At 44.3% G+C, this 22,818-nt stretch overlaps 1 protein-coding gene across 1 annotated transcript in view; it reads right to left on the reverse strand.

Annotated features, from left to right (window-relative positions):
- The window catches only part of LOC115461849 (proline-serine-threonine phosphatase-interacting protein 2-like), a 260,520-nt gene that overhangs the window by 27,564 nt on the left and 210,138 nt on the right, over positions 1-22,818 (reverse strand). Inside the window, exons 10-12 of the mRNA XM_030191905.1 lie at positions 12,489-12,587; positions 6,700-6,796; positions 2,610-2,688 (exon numbers count right to left, since the gene is read on the reverse strand). Coding sequence (XP_030047765.1) covers positions 2,610-2,688; positions 6,700-6,796; positions 12,489-12,587 — 275 coding nt within the window. The remainder of the gene's footprint in view (positions 1-2,609; positions 2,689-6,699; positions 6,797-12,488; positions 12,588-22,818) is intronic.

Here is a 22,818-nt window from a genome sequence, read left to right on the forward strand (position 1 = left end):
TTTGCCTTGTCTCTGGTTTGGAGGTGATTTTGCCTGCCACTGCCGCTCCACGGCAGGGGTCCAAGGGCTCACAACCCAGTGCTTCTAGGAGAAGCGTGACAATGGAAAACAAAAATGAGGATATTATAATGCTTTTGTATCGCTCCATGGTGCGACCGCACCTCGAATATTGTGTTCAATTCTGGTGGCCGCATCTCAAAAATTAGAAAAGGTGCAGAGAAGGGCGACGAAAATGATAAAGGGGATGGGATGACTTCCCTATGAGGAAAGGCTAAAGCGGCTAGGGATCTTTAGCTTGGAGAAAAGGCAGCGGAGGGGAGATATGATAGTGGTCTATAAAATAATGAGTGGAGTTGAACGGGTAGATGTGAAGCGTCTGTTCACGCTTTCCAAAAATACTAGGACTAGGGGGCATGCGATGAAGCTGCAATGTAGTAAATTTAAAACGAATCGGAGAAAATCTTTCTTCACTCAACGTGTAATTAAACTCTGGAATTCGTTGCCAGAGAATGTGGTAAAGGCGGTTAGCTTAGCGGAGTTTTAAAAAGGTTTGGACGGCTTCCTAAAGGAAAAGTCCATAGACCATTATTAAATCGACTTGGGGAAAATTCACTATTTCTGGGATAAGCAGTATAAAATGTTTTGTACATTTTTGGGATCTTGCCGGGTATTTGTGACCTGGATTGGCCACTGTTGGAAACAGGATGCTGGGCTCGATGGACCTTTGGTCTTTCCCAGTATGGCAATACTTATGTACTTATCCTTCTTACCCCAATAAACTAAAGACACTAAGAAAAATACAAACGATCTCACCAACTACCGCCCAGTTGCATCCATCCCTCTAGTAGTAAAATTGATGGAGATCTTGGTGACAAAACAGTTTACGGAATACATGGACAAGTTCTCAATATTAAACGACTCACAATCAGGATTCCGCTCCCACCATAGTACTGAAACTGTCCTAGTCACTCTCCTGGCCAAATTCAAGCAGGAAATAGCCACAGATAATAGCATACTTCTCCTCCAATTCAACATGTCGAGCGCATTTGACATGGTTAACCACAATATACTACTAAGACTCCTTGGCCACTTCAGGATTGTTGGAAATGTACTTAACTGGATTAAAGGCTTTCTAACCACCAGAACATACCAAGTAAAATCAAATTCTAACATATCAACACCGTGGAAAGCAGTCTGCGGAGTACCTCAAGGATCACCATTATCACCAATACTCTTCAACATAATGATGATCCCACTGGCAAAGTCCTTATCCAACCGCAGCCTCAACCCGTTCATCTATGCAGATGATGTTACAATCTACATTCCCTTCAGACATGCCTTGACAGAAATAATCGACGAAATCAATGATGGCCTGAACATCATGAACTCTTGGGCAAACTCATTCCAATTGAAGCTGAATACTGAAAAAACACACTGCCTCATCCTCTCATCTCAACATAACACCATTAACACCCCAGGACACACCCTCCCTACCTCAGACAGCCTAAAACTATCGGTGTCACAATCGACCGCAACCTTAATCTCGAGAGCCAAGTACACACCGTAATAAAGAAAATGTTTTATTCAATGTGGAAACTCAAACGAATAAAACCTTTCTTCCTGAGAGAAACTTTTAGAAACCTAATACAATCAATGGTCCTAAGCCATGCAGATTACTGCAACAGAATCTATATGGGATGTAAAGAACAACTCATAAAAAAAACTCCAGACCGCCTAAAACACAGCAGCCAGACTGATATACGGTAAAACTCTATTTGAAAGTGCTAAACCCCTTCGAGAAAAGCTGCACTGGCTCCCAATCAAAGAATGGATCACCTTCAAAATCTGCACTTTGGTCCACAAAATTATCTACGGCGTAGTCCCAGGATACATGACAGACCTCATTGATCTACCAACCAGAAACAGAATCGGTTCATCACGATCATACCTAAACCTACATTACCCAAATTGCAAAGGACTTAAATGCAAAACAACTTACGCATCCTGCTTCTCTTACATAAGCGCACAACTATGGAATGGACTCCCAAAAGCTGTGAAAACAATTCACGACCACCTAAACTTCAGGAAATCACTAAAAACCCACCTCTTCAAAAAGGCCTATCCCACTGACCCAACGTAAATCCCCACACCCAGGAACACAGCATATCAAATGATCATACTGGACAATTACAATCCTCATTCCCTTCGACCCTCATGATGCTTGACTCATACCTACCTCATTGACCACAATATAACCTTGTATATGTTATCAACCGAATTGGCAAACGCCTTTACGGTACTATGTAAGGCACATTGAGCGGTGGGAAAATGTGGGGTACAAATGTAACAAATAAAATAAAAATAATGGATTTTGTATAAAGTGAAAAAGAAAGAAAAATAGAAAAAAAAATACAGACAAAAAGGAAGGCAACAGAACTCAACAACCTTGTTACTGGTGGGGGGGAAGGAAATGCTATCAGAGATTAGGTTGCTTGTTCAGAAATTGCTGCCTGATGCATGTTGCACGCAATGCTTGCAAAGCGCCACATGTATCTCTGGGTGGCAGAGCATCTGCATGGTTGTTTGAAAGACCAGGGCTTCAGTTTTACCTTGGTGCTGCCGCTGCTTGACTTCGTCCCAATATTAAATTCTTTTGAGAGTTGTAGTAATTTTCATATGGAACTGGGGCTGAAGAGAAAACAGGTTTTCAAGTTTGATATCAATGATGCAAACTCTTGACAAAACAAAAGACAATAATCAAAACCAACCCAAAAAACATTCCCTCCTCAGCCAGCTAGTGTACTACCGTGTTTCCCCGAAAATAAGACACTGTCTTATATTAAGATTTGCCCCCAAAAATGCGCTAGGTCTTATTTTCAGGGGCTGTCTTATTTCTCGGGGAAACATCGGGGTTGGCCCGCCCGCCCTCTGTCGCTCCCGGAACTAACCTTAAACGCCTCCTTTCACCTTCGCAGCAAGCAGCAGCAGGGCAGGCCACTCCTTCCTTCCGTGTCCCGCCCTCACCTGACGTAACGTCAGGTGAGGGCGGGACACGGAAGGAAGGAGAGGTCTGCCCTGCTGCTGCTTGCTGCGAAGGTGAAAGAAGGCGTTTAAGGTTAGTTCCGGGAGCGAGGGTGGGTGGAGGGGGGGGCCCGGCAACATTGAGTGGGGGGGGGGCGGCCTTGTCCGGCTCTCGGCGGCCCTGCTTTCAAACAAAAATTTGCTAGGTCTTACTTTCAGGGGAGGCCTTATATCTACCAATTCAGGAAAACCTGTACTAGGTCTTATTTTCGGGGGATGTCTTACTTTCGGGGAAACAGGGTAGCCAGGAAACCCTGTAGACACTTCTGTACAATGCATGTTTTGGATACATTCTACAGAGAGTACCAATTTGATGCCATAGGGCACACTGAAATAGAAGGGTTATTTCTTGTTCTGGAACATTGCAGGAATCTGGACAATAGCTGAATTAGTACATGTCTGAAATTTTAGAGCAGTAACCATATCATCAAGGCTTCAATCCAGGTTACGGCACAATCTTTAATATTTTCAAATGGCATCTATATTAAAAGCAACGTTACTGAAATCTGTTTCTCTTTCAACATATCTTAAAGATATGTTTGTGCTTAAAATTTCAGTACATCTCTGCTTATTACCATATATAATCTTCCCTCAACTGCAGTATCTGTTGTTTCTCATCTCTCAAAATGTGCCACACATCCAATCAAGCTCATAGATGTGAATAAATGGGAAGCTGGATGGATGCTGTTGTATTACTTATTCTGGCTAGCATGTGAATGTCAGCTCCAGTTGTTAAGTGGAACTCAAAACACATGCTGGTTGAGAACATAAGTATTGTCATACTGGGCCACACCGAAGGTCCATCAAGCCCAGCAGCCTGTTTCCAACAGTGGCCAATACAGGTCACAAGTACCTGGCAAGATCACAAAACAGTACAATACATTGTATGCCACTTATCCTAGAAATAAGCAGTGGATTTTCCCCAAGTAATTTTACTTATGGACTTGACTTTTAGGAAGCTATCCAAACCTTTTTTTAAACCCCGCTAAGCTAACTGCTTTCACTGCATTCTCTGGCAACGCATTCCAGAGCTTAATTACATGTTGAGTGAAGAAATATTTTCTACTACTACTACTACAAATCATTTCTATAGCGCTACCAGTCGTACGCACTTCTCCTATTCGTTTTAAATGTACTACTTTGTAGCTTCATTGCGTGCCCCCTAGTCCTAATATTTTTGGAAAGAGTAAACAAGTGATTCATGTCCACCTCTTCCATTCCACTAATTACTTTATAGACCGCATCATCTGTAGGCCTTATCTTGATAAATTTGTTACCCTGCCTTCCACCTCTCTTCACTTGTACAGTGCACCAGGAATATCCATCCTAGGATCCATCTCTAACTACATCCATTCATTCAGCAAATCATTCCACAAGTTTCAAACCACTGTTCTCATAATCCAGCCTAAGGTTCATTTTTATATTAAGATGTCAGCATCCTTGGCTTGGTTTTTGCCGATCTAATGAACGGAGCAATTCACTGTTGTACTAGGTTCTGCTAATAAAAAGATATTACCTACATATACTTGTTTGCTGCACTGCAACTGAAATATTGATATAGCATGCAAATGATTCCATTCATTTTAAAATACTATCAAGGAAATAAGTTAGAAAAGACAATGAAAATTACAAATATTAACAAAAAAGAAAGAAATTGAACCAAGAAATAGGCAGGTTGCTATTTTGAAAACTTTAGCTGGTAGGGCTGTGTTCAGACTCTTATTCAATCAAGATTTTTACCTATAGATACAGAATGGAGAATAGTTCTTTTGAATAAAGCCCTAAGGAGCCTAAATACTGCAGGGTTCCTCCAATTTGGGGGGTGATTTTATAAGGAGCCGCCAATCACATGGGTAAATGACTTTATAAAATACTGCAAAATCTCACACTTGATGGAACAAGGAACCCAGACAAATATGGACATATAATAACTCTTCCTCTCTACGATTCCCTAATGTGTCTGTACACACGAACCTTATTCTACCACAACATTACTATATTTGTTCATACCGGAATTAGCGAACGCCTTTACAGTACTATGTAAGCCACATTGAGCCTGCAAATAGGTGGGAAAATGTGGGATACAAATGTAACAAATAAATAAATAAATGTGATCCACAGCAATCATTAACTCTAAATCTATGCCATATCAAATAAATATTTATATCATTTAACCTATAGACATTTCATCATAAATAAAACCTGAGCCTAATGAGTCTTTAAAAGACAAGTTTGCCAATAGGATTTTATATATGATGAAATGACTATAGGTTAAATAAGTATTTATTAGATATGGAAAATGTAAACAGATTATTTGTCATGATGATTCTTGTGTGAATATTAAGTTTATTATTTCCACCTGAATGGGTTCAAAGATAGAAAAAATGGGGGTTTTCTGACTGATGATGATGGAGCTATTGTGAGGATTTCATATCCCTGATATTGAGTTATGAAGCCGCTGAGGTCTTTTCCCCATTAGATATATTGTATAAATAATTTTTGGTGAGAGGACATGCATTATTAGCATGACATATTTTCACTGTTGGCATGCACATAATGGCGTTTGTATGGCGAACTGGTGGTACAAACAAGTATGCATGTTGATTATAAAATACTATAATTTATGCATGTATTTGTAAAATGTAGATACTATCATTTTATATCATGTAAGTGATCACACCTTAAATCTTATCTGTTCCCTTCTCCACTACTGCCAACTCCAGACTTCGCGCCTTCTGTCTCGCTGCACCCTACGCCTGGAATAAACTTCCTGAGCCCCTACGTCTTGCCCCATCCTTGGCCACCTTTAAATCTAGACTGAAAGCCCACCTCTTTAACATTGCTTTTGACTCGTAACCACTTGTAACCACTCGCCTCCACCTACCCTCCTCTCCTCCTTCCTGTACACACTAATTGATTTGATTACTTTATTTTTTGTCTATTAGATTGTAAGCTCTTTGAGCAGGGACTGTCTTTCTTCTATGTTTGTGCAGCGCTGCGTACGCCTTGTAGCGCTATAGAAATGCTAAATAGTAGTAGTAGTATATTTTAGGCCACTTATACTAGTACTTTATAAAGAAAAATTAGGTCCCTAATTTTCTTTAGAAAATAGGCTTAAAATAAACACATTTTGACTGCCTTAAACTAAGCACTCAGTTATAAAATTACCCTCTTTTTATCTATAGATAAAAAAAAGTTATTACATAGGGCCATAAGGGCCCTGTTTACTAAGGTGCGTTAGCATTTTTAACGAGCCTACAATTAGGTTGCCCGCTGTGTAGGTGCCTACAAGGATATTGTAGGCGCCAACACAGTTAACGCGCATACATGGTTAATGTGCATTAAAGTCGCTAATGCACCTATAACGCGGTTTAGTAAACAGGGCCCTTAAGCGTGGTGCTTCTCCTCCCTCATTACAAGCAAGAATGGTCCTCTTTGTGTCCAATTCTCTCCTACAATTACACTAAAATAGTACTTGCAACTGAATTTTTTTTTTCAAAGGCTATAAAACAGAACTAAAAAACGCATTACAAATGGCAATTCCTGCTAAATCTAAATACATGAGAAATAAATAAATATTAACAGCTGCCTATCAAAGCTCATTACTCAAGAGGTTACCTGGTGGGGTATCTCCAGTTTTTCTTCTTTCTACAAAAAAGTCAATGTCCTTCTCAATGCTACACTGCTCTAAAGATTTACGGACGTCTTCGTACATCTGAAAATAAAGAAAGGAAAAAATGATAATCACAGACAAAGCACATCCATTTCAGTTTTGCCTCCACTCTGCAAATTAGTTGTCCACTGTAAGTTACTTAATAATATTTCAGAAACAATTATTTAAAACAACAGTATGGCAAAATGGTTTGCAAGGGCATTAATGGCCTTCTGAAAGATCAAAGTTTAAGAACAAGTCAGATCTTTGGCTCCTCAGGCCAACCAGGTTTGGTGAAATTGTGGAGGCATATTCACATTCCCTGGCAGGAGAGCATCTTGGTCATTGTGCAACAGTGACACCTGCAGGCCACACTTAAGGTCTACGATAGTTGCATTCTAGAAGGTGTCATAGATTGCAACTCCCTGCCAAGGACTGTTGCTTCAATAGCTGAATTGGTAGGGGATATAAAATAAGGTATTTGTGGATGAAGGATCTTCCTGTCAACAGAATTGGTTCCAACTGAGATGGAAGCCTGGAGAAGCAAAATTACACTACCAGACAAATAAATTAATTTGTCAAGCAAATAAATTAATTAATTTAAACGCAGGTGATGGTAAAGATGATTTCCCAAGATTTTTATGGAATATTTTGGAATAAATCTCACAGGAGGAATCTGTTTTGGTGTCTGGAGGGCAAACCAAGTCAAAACCTTAATAGCAACAATTGTAAATGCAGACATCTGAGAGATGTTGATCAGTAATGGAAAATGTTCACCATGGCAATCCAGGAAGATCAAGTTACTCCCAAGTCTTTACCTGTGTTTTAAAAGGAACCAACCACCCTGCATCCCCTCAGAAAACCAAAATATTTATACTGTGGAAGTCCTATGGAGTGGAAGAGTAACAGGCCAAGAACCAAGGAAGCCAGAGGTTCAGATCCCACCGCCACTTGTTGTGATGTTGGGCATGTCAATTAATTAATTAATTATAGCATTTATATCCCACATTTTCCCACCCACGGGCAGGCCCAATGTGGCTTACAGTAATTTACAGAAATCATACATCAATTCTACAACAAACAGTCAATGACATTGTAGTGAAAGAGGCTAGAGAGTAATAGCAGAGGTGGGGAAATGCGGAAAGAGAAATGGAATTCAATAGGAAGGGATGCGGGGCGGGTCTTGAGCATAAGCTATTCCTTAGCTGTGTGAACAGGATATCTGGGCAGACTGAATGGGCCTGATGGTCTTTTTAGGTCATCATTTATTATCATACTATGTTCCATTTTCTAAATTATCTTTTGAAAAAGTGAGAGGGCATGGTTTGACGGGGCTGGTTCAACCATTAGGCAAGACTAGGTGGTCGCCTAGGGCACCAAAGAACAGCTGGAGTTAAAGCGGAACAACCATACAACCTCAAAGAAACAACAGGAGGTACTTTTACCAGCAGTTAGAGCGGGCAGTTTTATTTTTGGGAGGGTAGTGTAAGAGTGATTGTTGGGGGAGTCATGGGACTAAAAGTTAATGGGGAGGGGAGGGTGCAAGGCTGCAGGTTTGCCTGCAGCATCTAATACCCTTGAACTATTACATTTGTATCCCACACTTTCCCACTAAAAGCAGGCTCAATGCGGCTTACATAGTAATAGGTAACACAGAATTTTGATATGTAAAGTAGGAAATTAAGTATAACATAGTAATATGATGGATGGGTCGGTAGAGACAGGTGATAGAGAGGAAGGTAAGGTGGGAGATAGAGTCTGTGTCAATGCCGTTTTCTCATCAGTATAAGTAAGGTAGATGGGTTCAAAAGATTAATCTGGGTCTTTTGGGTAGGCTTGTTTGAATAAATGGGTTTTTAGTGTTTTCCTGAATGGTAGGTGGTCATGGATTGCTCGGATAGGTCTAGGGAGAGCGTTCCAGAGTTGGCTGCCCAGGAAGGAGAAATTGGATCCATAATAAGTTTTGTACTTGAGACCTTTACAGCTGGGGCAGTGCAGGTTGAGGTACTTTCGCAAAGATACAGACATGTTTCTTGCTGGGAGGTCGATCAGATTTATCATATAATCCTTTACTGCCTCAGGTGCAAACTTACCACCTATACTGAGCCTGCAGCAGTGAGTATTTTTGAAAATATTGGCCATCATGGGCAGAAATTCAGCTGCAGAGGCAACCATTAAATATCCGGACAGAGCTTATCCAGATAGCACTCAGGATGGCTTTTTTTCTGTTCTATATTATCCAGAGAGCTGAAAATCGCCACTACGCAGCTAACTTGTGTCTCCAACCTGACTCTGCCCCCGGATCACCCAGCACTTTCTGGACAGCGCTGAGGTGGTCGGTAAATAAATCCAGTGGCTCTAATTAGAGAGCCGCTAAATATCTCGCTCAGCTGCACTGGTCCAGGTAGCAAGGGCTTCTCCCTTGAAAAACGCTTTTAAATATCAGCCCCTTAGATTGTAAGCCCCCTGGAGACAGAAAACTACTTACCGAATGTACCTAAGAGTGGGCTTCAAACCCAGCATTCCCACTTATGCGGGTAACTTACAGAACACTGTATATGATACACCCCCTTGCTGCCTTTAGGTACCCATACTCACAGCAGCTCTACGGCTGGCATAAGAACAGGAGCTTACATGTTAAGGTGCTCCAATACCAAGTTACGCTTGTATTCTATAAAGGAACCTAGACACCTTGGTTCCATTACAGAACAGGATCCTACCACATGGCCTTGAGGTGTCTAGATGGAGGTGCAAGTTAAAGAATTACCCCCAGCTGGATAATTTTATAAAGGCATTTCCATGATTTTATACATGTGAAAAATGACTTATAACATTACCCCACATGATGACAAGAATAAGCATCTTTGTGAATGGCTTTAGTGTAGGCAAGTTTTGAGGTGGAACATGGACAGAGATGTGATTTACACATGTATTTTCCCCCCCAAGCCCACCTCCCCGCTCCCCCCGTTTTCTATTTCTGTTGATGGCTCTCTCATTCTCCCTGTCTCCTCAGCTCGAAACCTTGGGGTCATCTTTGACTCTTCTCTCTCCTTCTCTGCTCATATCCAGCAGATTGCCAAGACCTGTCGTTTCTTTCTTTACAACATCCGTAAAATCCGCCCCTTTCTTTTCGAGCACTCTACCAAAACCCTCATCCACACCCTTGTCACCTCTCGTTTAGACTACTGCAATCTGCTTCTTGCTGGCCTCCCACTTAGTCACCTCTCCCCTCTCCAGTCGGTTCAAAACTCTGCTGCCCATCTCATCTTCCGCCAGGGTCGCTTTACTCATACTACCCCTCTCCTCAAGACCCTTCACTGGCTCCCTATCCGTTTTCGCATCCTGTTCAAACTTCTTCTACTAACCTATAAATGTACTCACTCTGCTGCTCCCCAGTATCTCTCCACACTCGTCCTTCCCTACACCCCTTCCCGTGCACTCCGCTCCATGGATAAATCCTTCTTATCTGTTCCCTTCTCCACTACTGCCAACTCCAGACTTCGCGCCTTCTGTCTCGCTGCACCCTACGCCTGGAATAAACTTCCTGAGCCCCTACGTCTTGCCCCGTCCTTGGCCACCTTTAAATCTAGACTGAAAGCCCACCTCTTTAACATTGCTTTTGACTCGTAACCACTTGTAACCACTCGCCTCCACCTACCCTCCTCTCTTCCTTCCCGTTCACATTAATTGATTTGATTTGCTTACTTTATTTATTTTTTGTCTATTAGATTGTAAGCTCTTTGAGCAGGGACTGTCTTTCTTCTATGTTTGTGCAGCGCTGCGAACGCCTTGTAGCGCTATAGAAATGCTAAATAGTTGTAGTAGTATTTTGTACATTTACAACTGCTTTTGAGCCAAAGATGTAGTCAGCCCTCCAATTGGGTGGGAAGTTGGGACGAAGGTGGACTGAGGAGGCAACGTATTCCCTCTGCCCCCCCCCCCCCCCCCAGAGCTTTAAAAAATAATACCTTTGCTGCAGGGATGCTGAAGCCCTACAAGCCAAAGAAATTCCCTGCCTAGCTGCTCCCCTCCTCGCATTGCTGCAGTAACCAAGAAGTTGATGTGGTGTCTCCAGCTGCCGACTCCGGGACTTCCCAAACATGCTTAGCTCTTGCACGAACTAAGCATGTGTGAGGAGTCCTGGCACCAGTGGTTGGAGGCACCCTGCCAACTCCCAGGCTACTGCAGCAGTGTGAGGAGGAGGGGAGTGGCTCAGCAGGGAATTTCTTTGTCTGGCAGGGCTTTGGCAACCCCACCAGCCATTTAACAGGTGTAGTGCAGGTTTGGAGGGGGCCTGAGACAAAGTGGGGGAGCCAGGCTCCCAAGGCCTCATCCCCCCCCCCCCCCCCACCCTGTGGATACACCATTGTCTTGAGCTGGTGTAAATGAACACAATGTAGTGTTAAAGACACATCAAGGCCCTTTGGAAGCTATGTCCTTAATAGGAAACCCTCCAGCCCTATAGACAATACAGGTTTAGATCCCCTAGGGAAAAGGAAAAATTGGGCTGGCCACTGGGAAGGAGTAAGGAAGATTCTCAGTGCCCCTGGTTAACAAGACAATATGTGATGGAGCCAGAGTGGCTGGGGAGAGGAGCTCAACCCTATGACCTCTGCTGTTCAGACAGAAAGAGTGGAGGAACTAAAGAGCACAGAGCTTCCCCTAGAAGAAAGCACGGAGTTTAATGAGGAAGGAGAACAGCCAAAAGAAAATATTATGGACGTTGCCATGGAATAATCTCGGAGAGGGTGTGGTAAGAACTTCTTTTGACCCTAAGTAACAATTCTGGCACATGCAGCTGTGAAAGACCAACAGTTGGTAAAAGGAGTGGAGAGCTACATGCCCAACTTGTTTGGTGCTATGTCAGTGGAAGAGCTTAAACATTAATCTGTAATTTTTCTGAGAAGGATTACAGAGCTTGGACATGTAAAACATGTGATGGACCCATGAAGAAAGCTTTTTCTACTTATAACTCAGAGGAGCTAACAACTCCTATTGGAGGCAAGATTAAAGACTACAATGTCATTTCTAATGCTGAACTTTTAAAACAGACTGCCTTCCGCTCCAGATATTTAAAAGGAGTTTCTTTCTTTGGCAGATTACAAACAATTGGAACTTTGGGAAGACTGTGTTTTGCACTTAGTCGTGTGGACTGAGAAAAGGGAAAACCTGAACAGGGTCAGTTTCCAGCTCTGGGTTGAATTCACCAGTGGTTGGCGTACTCCTGAAGGGATGAAATGATATCCAGGAACGGCTCCCATTGTAGAAGCCTCAACAGATTTATTCTGTCCGCAAGTCCTGCACGATTTGTTCTAGTATTTTATAAACAAACAGACATAAGTGCCTGTGTGACTATAAATTAGGATAAAACTGACTGGTTGAGTGTTTCAGGATATCCACAATGAATATGTATGAGATAGATTTGCATACAATAGAGGTAATGCATATAAATGTATCTCATACATATTCATTGTGGGTATCCTGAAAACCTGACTGATTTAGTGCATCCTGAAGATTGTGTTGAGACCCAAATTACTCTCTAAGTGCGATGCCATCATTGCATACTCATAATCGAAGTTCAGTCCCATCACTACAGACTCAAGGTTAGGATTCTTACTCTATCTCTAGAGATCCATGGCTGGGGCTCACAAGCTATCACTAGAGAACCACAGTTGAGGTTTGTATGCCCATCCTTGGATATACATTTTGGGGCTTTTATCCGATCACTAGACACACACACAGTTAGGATTCTTACCCCATCATTAGACACACACTGTTGAGAAAGCTGGTTCAGGTGAGTCCACACTGTGTTTCGAAAGTAGTTTATTCTATCACACTCCTGAGCCTCAAAAAACTGCAAAAGAAATTTATTAAAAGTAAAAAGTCACTGAGAATATCCCACACTCTCTATCAAATGTACCTACGATGAGCGGCTAAATAGGGTCAGTATAAGGCTATTAGGCACCCTAGGCAAAACTTCAGCCGTTAATTAATTTTCAGACTTCACTCCCCCCCCCCAACCACCACCCTGAGATTCTGATAATTATGCAAACACCACCTCACCCAGAACAATCCTGTACAAAAAATCACATACACACACACACATACGGAGGGGTATTTTCATAAGAATATGTAAGTCAGGATTGGGACATCCTGCTCATAATATCCAAAACAATCGTCCATCTCACAGCCATCATTGAACAGGAAAGACGCTCTTATACTGCAGATGTCCAACCGAACAACCATTTTTACAAACTGAAACATTTAAATTATAAAAGGGGGGAAACAGGGCACAGGGACATCTCTCTGGCAACATTCTTATAAAAATAGCCACACAGACATCCAGTGGTGTGCTGGAGCAGGCTCTCACAGGCTCGCAAGAGCCGGTTGTTACGTTTTTAAGAATTTTGGGAGCCAGTTGTTAAAGTAGGGCCCTCCATGGCTACTTTAACAACTGGCTCCCAAAATGTGGGCTTGGGCCCCCTGCTGAATTCTCTTTTACTTTGCTGGTGGGGATGCTGAGCCCTGCCAGCCAAGTAAATAGACTGCTGCTGCTCCTAGCTCCTTGTTTCCAGCTCTGAGCAGCAGGCTGGGACTTCTCCAGCATGTGTGAGAGGTTTCAGCATGCGCAAGACGTTGGGAGTGGTGGCAGTCCATTTATTGGTTGCCAGCAAAGGTATGCCTAGCGTGCTCACATGAAGGGAGGGAGGAGAGAGAGGCAAGTGTTGCTCCCCCCCCCCCCTCCCGACCACCCCTGGCCCTTCCAACTGCTGAGCTGGCTATGTCCGGAGAAAGAGCTTGTTAAAATTTTACCAGCACACCCCTGCAGACATCCTTGCAGAACAGAGGAGCAGCCAAGTGATTAGTGCAGTGGTCTGTAAAACAAGGGATGCAGGTTCAAATCTTGTTGTAGCTCTTTTATTTTTGGAAATGTGATCCCTCCAGGAACAGAAAAATACCTACTGTACCTGAATGTGCACCACTTAAATAGCCTTCAGGCATGAGACGATCAGAACGCCAGTTTCTGTATAAAGCCAGTATTATTGGGAAAATGTGTATAATGCAATATTGGATTCAGGAGGAAGCTCCCTCGTTCTGGCATTGGCGTAATGGACTGCAGATGCTAGTCACGTGGGAGGCCAAGGATGCTAGAGGTACTTCAAAAAAGAAAAAAGAGTTTGGGGCAATATGGGAACCCTATATTCAATCGCTTGGGGGTAGAGCTCGCAGTTTAATACTGAATACATTGCAATTATATAATCAATCATGGGGTGACTGGAATGTGCAAGTAAACAGGGGGGAGAAGAGGTATAATGGGAAGGGGTGAGGTTTAGTTGGGGGGGGTGGGCTTGGAAGTGGGGGAGAAGGGGGAGGAAAAGGGAAAGAAAATAATAAAAGTTGATGATATCGATGTTATAGTTGGTTATTGTTAAACTTGCGGTTTTGATAAAGTGGATTGTATATAGTACTCAACTGTAATATAGAAGTGCATTTTCTTCAATAAAAAATTGACTATAAAAAAAATAGCCTTCAGGCTTGCAGATGGCTTATATCTTTAGATACAGTAAGTATTTTTCTGTTCCTGTAGACAGCTCTAGAAAAAAAAATTAACAGAATTACGGTGGGATTTGAATCTGGGTCCCTTGATTTACAGTCCACTGCACTACCCACTAGGTTACTCCTCTGACCTGTTTGCTGCTATAATACCTGCAGCTGACATACAGCTTGGTTTTCCTCTTCAGTTTTCCTTTCAGGGGAGGGGAGGACAACCACTTGGGGGGTTAAGGAAAAGTCATGCCTTAATCCGTCCACATGCAGATTGTGAAAAATTGCAGGAAGACCTTATGAAACTGGAAGACTGGGCATCCAAATGGCAGATGAAACTTAATGCGGACAAATGCAAGTTGAAGCACATTGGGAAGAATAATCAGAATCACAGTTACGTGATACTAGGTCCACCTTAGAAGTCAGCACTCAAGAAAGAGATCTAGGTGTCATTGTAGACAATATGCTGAAATACTTTGCCTAGTGTGCAGCGGCAGCCAAAAAAAGCAAGCAAGATGCTAGGAATTATTAGGAAAGGTATGCAAAATAAGACCAAGAATATTATAATGCCTCTGTATCACTCCATGATGCCACTTCATCTTGAGCAGGGGCGTATCTGGACTCCGGCGGTAGGGGGGGCCAGAGCCAGAGGGAGGGGGCACATTTTAGCCCCCCCCCCCCGCCGCCGCCGCCCCCCCCACCGCCGAGCCCCCACCGCCACCAATGTGACTCTCTCCACCCCCCTCCCGCCGCCAACCCTCCCCCGCTGCCGTTCTTACTTTTGCTGGCGGGGGACCCCAACCCCCGCCAGCCGAGGTGTGCTTCCACCTGCCGCTGCCGTAAAAACATCTTCTTCAGCCGGCGGGGGACCCCAAACCCCCGCCAGCCGCCCCGCGGTGTTTGAAATTCATCTTCGGCCTCCGTGGCCGTGCTGCTGTGATAGGCGCTGTTGAAATCCACTTCGGAGTCTGACGTCGCAGCACGTACAACGTACAACGACGTCAGACTCCGAAGTGGATTTCAACAGCGCCTATCACAGCAGCACGGCCACGGAGGCCGAAGATGAATTTCAAACACCGCGGGGCGGCTGGCGGGGGTTTGGGGTCCCCCGCCGGCTGAAGAAGATGTTTTTACGGCAGCGGCAGGTGGAAGCACACCTCGGCTGGCGGGGGTTGGGGTCCCCCGCCAGCAAAAGTAAGAACGGCAGCGGGGGAGAGTTGATGGCGGTAGGGGGGTCCAGGGCAAAATCTGCGGGGGCCCAGGCCCCTGAGGCCCCACGCAGATACGCCCCTGATCTTGAGTATTGCATTCAATTCTGGTTGCCGTATCTTTAAAAAGATATAGCGGAATTGGAAAAGGTTCAAAGAACAACCAAAATGATAAAGGGGATGGAACTTCTCCCATATGAGGCAAGCCTAAACAGGTTAGGGCTCTACAGCTTGAAAGAGAGATGGCAGAGGAGGATATAATTGAGGTCTATGAAAACCTGAGTGGTGTAGAATGGGTAAAAATAAATCAATTTTTCACTCTTTCAAAAAGTACAAAGACCTGGGGACACTCGAAATTACATGGAAATACTTTTAAAACAAATAGGAGGAAATATTTTTTCACTCAAAGAATAGTTAAGCTCTGGAACTTGCTGCCAAAGGATGTGCTAATGGCAGTTAGTGTATCTGGATTTTAAAAAGGTTTGGACAAATTCCTGGAGGAAAGTTCCATAGTCTGTTATTAAGATAGACATTGAGAAGCCACTGCTTGCCCTGGGATTGGTAGCATGGAATGTTGCTACTAATTGGGTTTCTGCCAGGTACTTGTGACCTGGATTGGCCACTGTTGGAAGCAGGATGCTGGTCTAGATAGACCATTGATCTGACCCAGTATGATTGTGTGCAAGTCAGAGCAAACCCAGAAGAGAAAGTACACATTGGCACCTGTTTCCTGCATTTAAATGTAAGTCTTCCAGGTGTAAAAAAAAAAAATTGAAACGCTTATATTTAAAGGCAAAGAAAATAGATGCCAATGTGTGTTTCACATTCAGGTTTGCCTGGCGCATGCGCACAGGAGCTGAGCTTACTATGAAACTGTTCTGTGCATGCGCCAAGCACGTTCCCCCCCACTTGTTTTCGCTTTTACAGCAAATATATAATTTGAATACCATTTCCTTTGAGCATTAGCAGGCTAGGTTTCTGCACTGTTCCAGCGGTATAGTTTCTGCCCTGTTGGCTTACAGCGGGACTTCTGAGCATCAGCCCATTAGAGCAGCAAGTCTCCTGAGGACCAGCACACAACCCCCCTCCAGGGCCAAATCAGCTGAAGTATTGCATCGGAGCCTCAGAATCCCTGAGTCTCTCAGCACGTCTGACAACAAAGTCTGTAAGTGACAATCTTCTTTGAAACACATTTCTGCTACCAGCTATGCTGTTATAAGGAGAGATTGTGAGAGAGGATACTTATATATTCTCACATAGAGGTGTAAAGGATATATACAAGAGTTAAGAAGACTTTATAAATACTGTTTATATACTGCCTATGTTAAAGTGTACTACTTTATTGTTCCATTTATTTGCCAAATAAGACTTTTCATTGAACAAGTCTATCATTTATTAAAAACTAGTAAAAGAGGCCCGTTTCAGAGCAAATGAAACGGGTGCTAGCAAGGTTTTCGTCGCCAACACCCCCCCTCCCTCCCTGGCCAACCCCTTCGTTGTTCTGCCATTGCTCCGCCCCCAACGTCATGACGTTTGACGCGAGGGCGGGGCCCGGAGCAATTTCCCACCCCCCGCCTCCCTGCCTCCCTCCCTGCCAACCCCTTCGTTGTTCTGCCATTGCTCCGCCCTCGAGGGCGGGGCCCAGAGCGATTTTGGTGGCTTCACCACCACGAACCTTGAAACCTTTTTGAAGGAAGTCAGGGCTTGGCTTCACTGACGTCAGTGTCCTCAGAACGTTGAGGGTGAGTTTTATTATAGTAGATATTCTGTATCATTTAGGGCACTGTTTACTAAGGTGTGTTAGTGTTTTTAGCGTGCCTACACTTAGCGTACATTCTAACCATGTAGTCGCCTATAGGGATATTGTAGGCACGTACATGGTTAATGTGTGTTAAAACGTTAACGCACCTACATAAGTACATAAGTACATAAGTAGTGCCATACTGGGAAAGACCAAAGGTCCATCTAGCCCAGCATCCTGTCACCGACAGTGGCCAATCCAGGTCAAGGGCACCTGGCACGCTCCCCAAACGTAAAAACATTCCAGACAAGTTATACCTAAAAATGAGGAATTTTTCTAGTCCATTTAATAGCGGTCTATGGACTTGTCCTTTAGGAATCTATCTAACCCCTTTTTAAACTCCGTCAAGCTAACCGCCCGTACCACGTTCTCCGGCAATGAATTCCAGAGTCTAATTACACGTTGGGTGAAGAAAAATTTTCTCCGATTCGTTTTAAATTTACCACACTGTAGCTTCAACTCATGCCCTCTAGTCCTAGTATTTTTGGATAGCGTGAACAGTCGCTTCACATCCACCCGATCCATTCCACTCATTATTTTATACACTTCTATCATATCTCCCCTCAGCCGTCTCTTCTCCAAGCTGCTTAATAAACAGGGCTCTTAATTTGTAAAACAAGCCAAAGCGGTTTACATAACAATAAATCTTCATAAATTAGGGAAAGAATTCCCTAGAGGATAGAAAAGGCACAAGCATACCACAGAATTAACTAAAAGATTCACTCATACCCATTGCTGCTTCCCTACATCTCATTATTTATTTATTTTAGTACATTTCTACCCCACATTTACCCATATAAGCAGGCGCAATGTGGCTTACAATAAATCAGGATGCAAAACAGGACAATGATGGCCCAGAAACAGAAAGTGACAGGAGGGGTAGGAACAGGGGATAACACAGGGTAGATGACAGGGGTGAAGCGACGGCAAGTGGGAGAGGCTAAGCACTGGAGTTGCCAGTGGAGTAAGCCTTGACGAATAAGAACGTCTTTAAGGACTTCTTGAACAGTTGGTGGTCGGCGAGCTCCTTAAGTTGTTTCGGTAGGACATTCCAATTTTTCGGACTGATGTAAGGGAAGGATGATGCAAAAAGAGTCTTGTATTTAACATTCCTGCAGGTTGGAAAATGGAGAATGAGGTAGAACCTTGCAGACAATACGGCATTTCTTGATGGTAGATCAGTGAGATTAAGCATATATTCTGGAGCTTCACCATACATGATCTTGTGTGTGAGCGAACAGATTTTGAAGGTAATACGGTCTGCTATGGGGAGCCAGTGTAGTTGAAACCGAAGAGGTTGAGCAGGTTCAAAGCGCAATTTCCCCAGTATGAGCCTTGCAGCCGTGTTTTGGACTGTCTGAAGCCTTTTCAGTATGTAATCCCAGCATCCAGCATAGATCCCACTGCAATAGTCTATATGTGATAGGACTGGCCAGTGAACAAGGGTACGGAAAAGCTCTCTTGTTATGAAATGCCTTATACGCTTCAGCCTCCACATGGCGTGGAACATTCTTTTTGTGATAGCAAGCACTTGAGTATCCAGTTGTAAATGACTGTCCAGCACGATTCCAAGGATTCTTAGGCTTGGTGATACCGAAAGTTTGTAATCCTTAACGTTGAGTGTAGTTTGGACTACTTTATTGTACTGGGTCAAAACGATTAGGCATTGTGTTTTGGATTAGGCATTATTAAATGTTTCCTGAAATAGATGAGTCTTTAAAGATGAATGAAAGTGAATGAATGATCTTTCTAACGGAAGGTCTTTAGGCAATGAATTCCAGAGGGCTGGTGCCAGGAAATAAATGGGTCCTTTTACTAAGCTGCACTAACATATGCTTATCGCAGCTTAAAATGCCTCACTGCGAGGCATGCTCAGGTGTTCTGCAGTAATTTTGGCATCGGCATTTGCTTCCCATGCGTTAAAAAATTGAGTAGCACATTCTATTAGCTGCACTGCCACGTGCTAACCGATTAGCACGTAGTTAGCGTGTGAGCCCTTCATGCCTACATAATGAGTGGCGGTAAGGGCTCACACACTAATGTCCTTAACTCTGTTTAATCGAGCTGTTCCTACTGTACTCTCATTTCAATATCTAGGAATCATTCTAGATTGATCCCTTACTTTCAATGAACAAATTTTGAGGATTTTAAAATCTGGATTCTATGCACTAGGAAAGCTAAGTGGTATCCATAACTATTTTGACGCTGATTCTTTACATACATTATTTTATGTGGAGTGGAGGAGTAGCCTAGTGGTTAGTGTAGCAGACTTTGATCCTGAGGAACTGGGTAACCCTAGTAGCGCTTTAGAAATGTCAAGTAGTAGTAGTAGTAGTAGTTTGATTCCCACTGCAGCTCCTTGTGACTCTGGGCAAGTCACTTAACCCTCCATTGCCCCAGGTACAAAATAATAGGCCGATGATCAGAAGCAGGCGCTAGAGGCTAGTAGCACCAAACTAATACCTGCATTTGCTACCACCTCATGATCAGAGCCCCCAAGCGTGTGAAACAATGCGCTTTCAGGCTCTGACCGCAACTAGCATACAAATACATGCTAAACAAGGCTCTTAGCACAAGTAGCATGCAAATGCATGCTAAACATATTCTTCCCCAATGATGAGCACGCAGTGCACCAAACCCTACGCCAGCTCAGTGCTGGCGTTAGGGTTTGCGGACCATTGGGGAGGAACGGTGAGCCCCGCCTAGCGTGCATTTGCATGCTAGCTGGCCCACCATTCCCACTGCCCAATAAAGCCCTCCTGCAGGAGCAGGAACCCCGACACAAGTTCACGGGGGCTGGAGATCCAGTGGATTGCCATCCCCTCTAGCCCACCCTTGCACCCCCCCAAAAGCCCTGGTGGCCCAGTGAGCCGCAAATCAAGCCCTCCCAACCTGGTGGTCAAGCAGCCCTCTTCCCCACCCCCTCGTACTTTTGTTGGAGAAGGGAGGTAGTACACTCCCTCCTCTTCTAGCACCACCTTGAAAATGGCAGTTCCCAGCCGTGCCCAGTGCATCCTGGGATGTGCTGGGTGGGGCTTCACACCATATAAGGCAGCACTGGAAAAGGAGGGCGTGTACTACCTCCCTCCTCCAACAAACGTACGGACGGGCGGGGTAGAGGGCCGCTAGACCACCAGGTTGGGGGGGGGGGCTTGATTTGTGGTGCACTGGGCCACCAGGGTTTTTTTTTGGGGGGGGGGTGTGAGGGGGGTTAGGAGGGATGGAGATCCACCAGATCTCCAGCCCCCCATAAACTTGTGTCGGGGGGGGGGGGGGGGGTCGGAGGGACTGGAGGTCCGCCGGACCTCCATCCCCCGTGTCGCTGGCTTGGGGTAGGGGTATGGTGGGGGCACTAAGCCAGCAGGGCCTTGCTGTTTGGGATCTAGTGGTCCCACAGACCTCCAGTCCCTTTGTTTGACAGTTCTGGGCTTTTGACAGCCCGGACCTGTCAAACAAGTGCGGGAGGAGGATTTGCCTGAGTGCATGTTCAGGCACAATCCTCCCACACTTTACCCTATGATCAGAGATAACAGCGCACATAAGGGCAGTACACCCCCCCCCCCCCCCGGCTGTTCCAGCGCTATTGTCAGAGCGCTGTTTTGACTGTATATAATATGTAAACTGCTTTGATTGTAACCACAGAAAGGCAGTATATCAAGTCCCCATCCCCCTTTTGCTGCGCCTCCCAAAACCCACTACCCCCAATTGTACACCACTACAATAGCTCTTGGGCACCTATATGTGGATTTCTGGTGAGTTTTAGAGGGCTCGCAGTTTCTACCACAAGTGTAACAGGTAGAGGGCGGTATGGACCTTGGTCCATCTGTCTGCAGTGCACTGCACCCACCACTTCAGGGGCCTGCATACTGCTCTAATCAACCTGAGTATAACATCTGAGGCTGGTAAGTAATGTTTTTAATCACATTTTGAGAGTTGGGTGGGGGGTCAGTGACCACTTGGGGAGTAAGGGGAGGTCATCCCTGATTCCCTCCAGTGGTCATCTGGTCATTTAGGGCACCTTTTTGTGCCTTATTTGTTCTAAAAACAGGTCTAGCTCGAAACATCTTAGTTTTAGTCCTGGATTAGTTCCATTATGGCTGAAAAACATCCAAGTCTTAGGAATGCTCATATCCCGCCCTTAACACACCTCCTTGAGATTTGGATGCACTGCCGATGAACAGTATAGAAAGGGTCTGAAAAATAGGTTTCGAAAATACCGATTTGGACGTTTTTGCGAGAAAAACATCCAAATGATGTTTTATGACACTTTTTAGACGTTTTTCTCTTTTGAAAATGAGCCTCATAGTCAGGGCTTTTTTTGAGGGGGTACTTGGGGGTACTGAGTACCGGCACCTTTTCCATTGTCTGCTAAAATTGACCCATTTACCCTAAGTTTTAATGAAAGAGCTGAGGCTCTACACACCAATTCTGCCTTGTCATACATTCTGTGACCAGTTGCAGGGGGCTTGGCTATTGTGGAATGGGTCCCTCAGTGATTACCCCACCCCTGAAGAGTCGCCTAGCATTTGAGTACCGGCACCTTTTTTACTAGGAAATATGCACTGCTCATAGTAACCTATGGAACTTTGTAAGTCTAAGTGCTTTGAAAATGAGCCCCTAAAGAGAAGGACGCCCATCTTTCGACATATTGAATGCTTTCTCAACCTCTGCTGAATTACAACCACATAAAACACAGGTGCCTTTTGTACTCTTGTTACTTTACATAGCTGTCCTACAGAATGTTTGCATGTTTTTACCTAGATAACAAGCTCCTTTCCCATTCAGTACAAGTTTGTTTGTGTTCCACACTGCAGTGAGCTCCTCATAGAGGCTTTTAGTGGTTTTGCTTTATGCTTATCTCCAGCTCAGTCTGTAGCTCTGGGCCTCTTTGACAGCTATTTGTCCATAAAAATGAGCGAAGAAGCTCCTGTGCAGGGATGGGCTGGTTTCCCACCCAATTGGGCTGGTTTTTAAGCCAGGATGCGGGAAATTATCGAAGGCTGCGGGCTGCGGGAAATTGGGCTTCTTTTTCACTGCAGCTGTGCAGGGTTTGGGCTCTTTTCCGGGGCTTCTATTGGTCCAATTTGGTCCAATAGAAGCTTTTCCGGGGCGGGGTTGACATCGGGGGCGGGGTTTATGACATCAGAGGTGATGTTGGAGGTGGGGTAATGACATCAGAGGTGATGTCAGGGGCGGGGTCGATGATGTTGGAGGCGGGGTTTGATGTTGGGCGGGTTTGGGGCTGGTTTAGGGCTGATTTTGGGCGGGGAAAATTTTTCCCATCTGGCAACCTTCAGAGTCACTTCTAAGCATGCAGCATGAGACAGAAGTTCCTAGCGTTTTATTTAAAGCAATATTTTGATGCAGTTAAACAGATAATTTTGGACATATAAATCATTCTCCGAGGACAAACAGGCTGTGTCGGTATTCTCATATCTAGGTGATGTCATCCAATGAAGCCCGGTATGGATGCTGCCTAAGGCTGTCGGTATTCTCATATCTAGATGATGTCATCCGACGGAGCTGGGTAT

Source organism: Microcaecilia unicolor, chromosome 2 (assembly GCF_901765095.1).
Source record: "Microcaecilia unicolor chromosome 2, aMicUni1.1, whole genome shotgun sequence".
Classification (NCBI taxonomy): Eukaryota; Metazoa; Chordata; class Amphibia; order Gymnophiona; family Siphonopidae; genus Microcaecilia; species Microcaecilia unicolor.